Genomic DNA, 7,202 nt, shown 5'->3' on the forward strand with positions numbered 1-7,202 from the left:
TTCACCGGAATTCCAGATCCACTTGGAATAATTTTTTGTTCGACGAGTAAGATAACTCAGCTCATGAGCTCAGTCAAGATCAACTCAAATTTCAAAATCACTGTCCCTAAGGAGTAAGGACTACAAAGTACGAATAGCTTGGACTGGACAGAATTCATTCAAATTCAAATCAAATGAATTTTTTAAAGATCTACCTACTTTCAACTTTGAGCGTGAAAATTGAAATCATTCTTCCTTCTGCACACGATTTTTGAAGTTTATTTTATTTTTCTGATTTATTTGACCCAAAGTAAAAAACTAAAAAATTAGAGCAATTAAAAAAAATGTGAATCCTTAATTTAAATTTTGAAAATTTCAGGGCTCGTACTCAATTTGTTCCAAAAAAAGTGACTGAGAAGTAACCAAAAAAGATCAAAAAAGTAATTTAAAAACTAAGAGTTTTTTGAAAATTATCGACAAAAAAGTGACATAATATGGTCGCAATTTCTATCAAAAAAGTTGAATTTATTCGCAATTTTCTGTGAAAAAGCGAAACTCCTCGACTGTTTTTAGCAAAAAATCGAGAATTTTTGGAAATTTTCGACAAAATGCGAGGCTGACCTGGCTGACCTGGCTGACAATTCTGACGAATGGCGAAAGACAGAACATTTGGCCATTTTTTTTGGGAAAATAACGAGTTTAGGACTCAAACTTACAGAGGATGAAAGTGAGACTAACGATTTTTGGCAGAAAACGAAATCTGTCCTCCAGAGCAAAAAGGATGGAAGTCCGTTTCATTTTCGATTTTTGCATCATTAGAAAGAAGTTTGCAAAATCTTTCCAGTGATGTAAAAAAACATCTAAAAATCTCCCCCCTCCCCTCACAAAATGGACTTCCATTCTTTTTGCGTTGGAGTACAGAAATATGAAAAATGCTTGCCAAAGGCATACCTAACTATTTTTTAGCAATTTTTTTTTTCAAAAACTTGAACTTTTTTGAAGTTTTTGGCAAGAAAGTAAAATTTGTTTGCAATTTTTTAGTAAGAAAAAAAGTAAGAGCCCTGGATAGGTAATTTTTGGTAAAAAGCCAAAGCTTTGATAATTTAGCAAAAAAAAAAACTTCTCGAGAAAAACCTGAAATTTCTACCAGATTTTGGAAAACTTGCAAGATTTTGACAATTTGATAGCAAAAGGTTGAACTTTTTGGTAACTTTTCTGACGAAAAAAGACATTTCTGAGTTCTAACTGATTATTGAGAAGACAAATGAGACAGTTTTTACAAATTTTTGGCCAAAAATTGAGGCATATTGCCTGGAAACTTTTGGTAAAAAAGTTTCCAGCAATTTCAGGCAGAATGGAAGACTTCAAAAACTTTAGTAAAAAAGAGGTATTCTATGCAATTTATGGCAAAGGCAAAAGCCAAAAGGTGACATTTTTTCAAAATTTTTGTCAAAGAATGAGACCTTTCAATTCAATAATATTAAGTCGAGTGCAAGGTGGTTTCAAGTGGTTTTGAAGCTTCCAGCTACTTTTTGGAAATTTCAATTTTCCTAAAAACGCCATGAAACCTCTCAAAAAGCCACTGGAGGTTCCAAAATTACTTGAAGCCACCTGAAGTCGTCTTCAGAGGATGTTAAAATTAGTTTGCAGAGTAAATTTCAGCTTGCTAGCCCCATTTGATGAAATTTTGAGGAACAAAAATCTACTGGAGGCTCCAGTAATTTTCAAAAAATCGCTGGAGGCTCCAAAACGACTAAAAATTCGCCTGCAGTCGACTTCATAGCTTATTGAAATTAGTTTGCAAAATTAATTTCTGTTTTCCAACCCCATTTGATGAAAGTGACAATTTCGAGTTTCAAAAATCTGCTGAAGGCTCCAGAACGACTTGAAATTTACCAGCAGTCGACTTCATAGCGTATTGAAATTAGTTTGCAGAATTATTTTCGGCTTTCCAACTCCATTTGATGAAATTTTGTGGGAATTTCGAGTTTCAAAAATCTACTGGAGGCTCCAATAATTTTCAAAAAATCGCTGGAGGCTTCAAAACGACTTGAAATTCACCAGCAGTCGACTTCATAGCGTATTGAAATTAGTTTGCAGAATTATTTTCGGCTTTCCAACTCCATTTGATGAAAGGTGAGAATTGCGAGTTTCAAAAATCTGCTGGAGGCTCCAGAACTGCTTAAAACGGTTTGAAACAGTTTCAATCGATTTGGCAGCGAAAAAGTAAGGCTTTTTCCAAATGTTTGGTAAAAAGTGAAAATTATATTAACAATTTTTGACAAAAAAGCAGGTCTTTCGGCAATTATGGGTAAAAAAGTTGAACTTTTTTGTTATTTTACGCATCAGAGGAGAGGGCTAATTTTATTGAAAGGAACTTTCGAAAATTTCTGACAGAAAAACAAAACAAAAAAGGTGTGACTTTTAGTGGTTTTTTTTTTTTTTTTTGCAAAAAATCACGACAATTTTTAACAATTTTTGGAATAAAACGAGATATTATAAACAGGTTTTCCTTCTTTTTTTCTCTCAATAAACTGGACCAAGATTTGGAAACATTTTTTGAAAATTAAAAAAAAAAATAATAACTTTGGCACCTAAAATTTAAAAAAAGTGGTCAAGTACCTACAAGCTCTGAAGCAATTTGAAAGAGCGATTATACATTACATCATCAAACTCATTAGATATTTTAATTTATTTTTTTAAAAATTAAGCGAATATTTCACGTAACATCTATGAATATGCATATGCCTCATTGACCAATTATTAAATAAGATAGGGTGTAATGATGATCATGAAAGTGAACTATCTATCAGTATTAATCTAAAAGTTCTCAAACACCGACGTTTTTTTAGTTTCATCCCAAAGTTGTGTAGGTACCTCTACCTATCCACATTTTTCTCCGAAATCAAATGCACACAATGTCGAGAAAAACTTTAATTTCAAATTTGTTTTCATATTTTTCAACCCATTTATTATTTTTAACAACCGTATTAGCTGCTGTAAGTACGCATAAATCGCAATACTTCTCCAATAGTATCTAAAAGTTACACTTCATCGTGACTTGTGGTCATTTACCTTATGAAATATGAATGATAAAGATGGCATCGAATTTTACCTATGATCATCAGTCATCACTTATCAGGACATTTTATTCTTTTAGGCTGATTGGAAATGTCCATTGAACATACAGAATAATTTAAAATTCAACAATACTCCTCAAACTTACAAAACGGTAAGAAAACATATCAAATTATAGGTAACATTCTATTCTTATTTCTCAGCTTCAGTCAGATTCAGTGATATTTGAGTTTTTGAGTCCCCTCCCTTCCCCAGCCTGCCATCAGACTCGATAATAAAATCATAATATGGGTCTGTGTTGTGAGGATAAATATTTTCTAAAAATTAAAACAGAAAATTTTTTACAAAGGACATCCTTAAGTTTCAATTTTGAAATTTGAACTCATTCGCTGTTCGCCAAATGAAACAGAAACTAGAGAATTTAGAGTCGCTCGTAATGCAAGCCTGTATCTTGAATGAACGTCTGAACCTAAACTTTACGCCGGTCCGCACGTTTATTTGAACTTGAAAAAAATTGATTAGTTTCGAAGTACAGCTAACCTTTCGGTGTCCTTGCGTAATTCCTTAATTTTACTAATATTTCGTTTAAAATTACTCCTTTAAAGAAATTCTCCGAGATGGCCAAGTATTCGATAGTAATGGTACGACATGGCGAAAGCGAATGGAACTTGAAGAATTTATTCTGCGGATGGTACGATGCCGATTTGAGTCCCAAAGGTAACAATATTAATTGTTTACATATCACCCTATCTATCTAATCACATAATTAATTACACACTTTATTATCGTAATTCAGGCCAAGATGAAGCCAAAGCTGCTGGCAAAGCTTTAAAAGAAGCCGGATATAAATTCGACGTAGCACACACTTCGGTCTTGACCAGAGCTCAGAAAACGCTGTGCTCTATTTTGGAGGAAATCGATCAGAAAGATTTACCAATCCAGACGACTTGGCGTCTAAACGAACGTCACTACGGTGGATTAACTGGAATGAATAAAGCTGAAACTGCAGCTAAATATGGCGAAGAACAGGTACGAATTGTTGTGTTTTGAGTTCATATCGAAATAATCGATTATTTACACGATGGAAATATTCGTATTACAGGTACAAGTTTGGAGACGTAGCTTCGACATTCCTCCTCCACCGATGGAAGAAGATCACGCATATTACAAAGAAATCGTCGACGATCCTCGCTACAAAGATGGTCCATCGCCGGCCGAGTTCCCTAAATTCGAATCTTTGAAATTGACCATCGCACGTACTCTGCCTTATTGGAACGATGTTATCGTCCCTCAGATCAAAGAAGGAAAACGTTTATTAATCGCTGCTCATGGTAACAGTTTACGAGGAATTGTCAAATACTTAGACAGTAAGTACTCTTCTCTTATTGTCGATCAAAATAATCTATACAACTTGTCTAATCTAACTTCAATTTCTTATCGCAGATATGTCCGAAGACGCGATCATGAAATTAAATCTCCCCACCGGTATTCCATTCGTATACGAACTCGACGAAAACTTGAAACCAGTCGTATCGTTGAAATTCTTAGGCGACGAAGAGACCGTTAAAAAGGCTATGGATGCTGTGGCCGCTCAAGGCAAAGCTAAATAATTCCAAGATATCGTACAATTATAAGAGTATAGCTTTCGAATTAATAATTTATTCCTCGAAGTATGTAAATAATTATTGAAAGAGCCGAAATTGTAAATAATCAATTTGTTCAAAGTATTCGCTACTTATGTAAGGTTTATAATTCAAGTGTTATTTAAATTTTTGAAATTTCATGTAATTCCAGTCATGTTCGTTGATGTATTCAAAAATACAAAGTTATTTTACTGTCGAATGGTTTCAAACTCTGAATCTGAATCGAATTCGATTTCACGTTTCGTGTGCTCGACGTTCGAGTGTTAAGTATTGACGGTGATAAATTTTCACTCGTGATGTAATTTGATAACCTTGAACTACTTTAATTCAATCTTCGGTTTTGATTAGACCGGTAATCTGTATGCCGAAGTCGGGAAAGTGAAAAATGTTTAATTAAGTGGTGCCTAAATTGGTTTTAAAAAATTATCATTTTCGAAGACAATTATTGTTAAATTAGCAGGCTGGATAGTTGTGCCTTTTCTGTTCTTTGAAACTAGTCCGATACAAAGATCCTTCGAGGAAGACGTATAGTAGTTCTCAAATTCAACTTGAAAAAAAAGACGATTGTGTTCTTTCACACAATTCTGAATAATGATTATTGATTAAACTTATTGAATTAGAATATAGAACTATTAAAAAACCAGTAAAAAATTTAAAATGAACCCGATGAATTCAAAATTGATGTTTTGATTAGAGATTTCAAAACTAATGAGTCGAAACTCAAAAGAACCATTATCTATGTAATTTTCTGCAATGTTTATCAAAACTTCTCATCTTCGTTTCTCAAGATGATTAAAGAATTGATTGATTATCATTTATCAAATCACATTTCTTCGAAGATTCGTTTAATCTAGAAGAACGTCTCCTTGTTTGCAAAAATGCAGTCCAAATTCTCGAAATCATTCTCATTATTATTTATTACAATTCGCCTCAGAGATTCAAGTTGATCTAGTAACAAGGGAACTTTTTAAAACACACACTCCTTCGAATTGAACGAAAGCAAGCTAGATCGAAAGAGCATATCTTAAGATCTACGTAACTAAAATTCCATAAACCTACTGAAATCAACATCAAATTTTTGAAAATTTAAAAAAATCTCAAAAAACCACATAAAAAGGACATTTTAAGATTTTTTATGAAATATGAATTTTTTTTAACAAAATGAACCAATGTAAATAATTTTTTTAATCAAACTCCATTACAACTACTAGTTTTGAACTATTCTGAAACGTCCAGCGATTTTGTAAAAAATTTTCAGAACATTTTTAGCCCTTCCAGAACAATTTGAAATTTCTGTAGAAAATTAAAAAGTCGTCGGAGGCTCCAGAATGGCTCAAAACTGGTAATTGTTGATGCATGGGAGTTGAAATAGAGGAATAATTCACGGTGGTTCACTTTAATTAAAATTTTTTTTTTTTTTTTTTTTTTTGTTTTGGGTGTTTATAATTACACGATTATTACACCCGTGGCTAGAAGGGTTTAGATTTGGTTTATTAGGTTGGTGCTTTTAAGTAGGGTTATCTGGAATGGTCATTGAATTTGGGTCTATTTGGAGAGATAGTCTTGTTTGCTGTAATTTAGGACAGGTGAATAGTAAATGTTGGATGGATATAGGTTCATTTTCACAGAATTGACAGGGGGGTTTCGGAATTTTTTGATAGAGATGATTGTGTGTGATTTTAGAGTGACCTATTCTTAGACGGGTTATAATTATTTCTTCTCTTCTGTTTAGGTGATTAAGATTTTTCCAGGGGTAGATTGTTTTTTTGTGTTGAAAGAGTTTGTTTGATGTCTGTGATGACCAGAAATTTTGCCATTTAGAGTGAGTATTTTGTTTGAAGAAGGATTTTATATCGTCAGGGGTGAAAATGGTGAAGGGAGGGGGGATAGTGGCTGATTTTGCATAGGTGTCGACAATTTCATTTCCTTCAATGCCGACATGACTATAGTCTGTTCACCAAAAGAAGGGACCGAGTCTAAACGGAAAGTTTTGTATTTTCAGCCAAATATTCGCGTTGCAATTTTCACTGAAAACTGAGGGTACGCTTACTTTAAAGTACAAAACACATTATCATGTTACATAAATCGAAAAAGTATGTAGAATGAAGTACAAATTCTGATCTGGAATGAAATGAAATATTGAATAGAGGTATTTAGTTGAAATTGAATAGGAAAATTAACGTAGAAATGAAATTCAGTATTGAAAATTTGAATACCCTCTTGCTGTTTATTCTAAGCGTACCTCGAATTCTCAATGATGGCCTCAACCCCTCAACCGCAGCGCAAATATTTGGCCGCAAACAGAAACTTTTTTGTTCAGCTCGGTCCCTTCTTTCGGTGAACAGACTATAGACATTATTGGTATTACGTCACAATGAGGCATAATGGTTCTTGCTGTGCGCTGATTGGCTGGTTGGTTTGTTATTAAATCATCAGTGAAGTTGGCGCAAAATTACGTCTAATTAATCAAATATCTCAGTAATTACTGAGAATAATTAAAAA

General features: G+C 33.3%; 1 protein-coding gene across 1 annotated transcript; it reads left to right on the forward strand.

Moving 5' to 3' along the window:
• The first annotated feature begins 2,798 nt into the window (after nt 1-2,798).
• On the forward strand, nt 2,799-4,899 carry LOC135847105 (phosphoglycerate mutase 1-like). The gene is made up of 6 exons (XM_065366520.1): nt 2,799-2,978; nt 3,140-3,211; nt 3,663-3,774; nt 3,854-4,086; nt 4,160-4,424; nt 4,501-4,899. The coding sequence occupies exons 1-6, from the start codon at nt 2,889-2,891 to the stop codon at nt 4,665-4,667; spliced, it is 939 nt and encodes a 312-aa protein (XP_065222592.1). The 5' UTR covers nt 2,799-2,888; the 3' UTR covers nt 4,668-4,899.
• The last annotated feature ends 2,303 nt before the right edge of the window (nt 4,900-7,202 follow it).

The sequence above is a fragment of the Planococcus citri genome, chromosome 5, assembly GCF_950023065.1.
Source record: "Planococcus citri chromosome 5, ihPlaCitr1.1, whole genome shotgun sequence".
NCBI classification, from domain to species: domain Eukaryota; kingdom Metazoa; phylum Arthropoda; class Insecta; order Hemiptera; family Pseudococcidae; genus Planococcus; species Planococcus citri.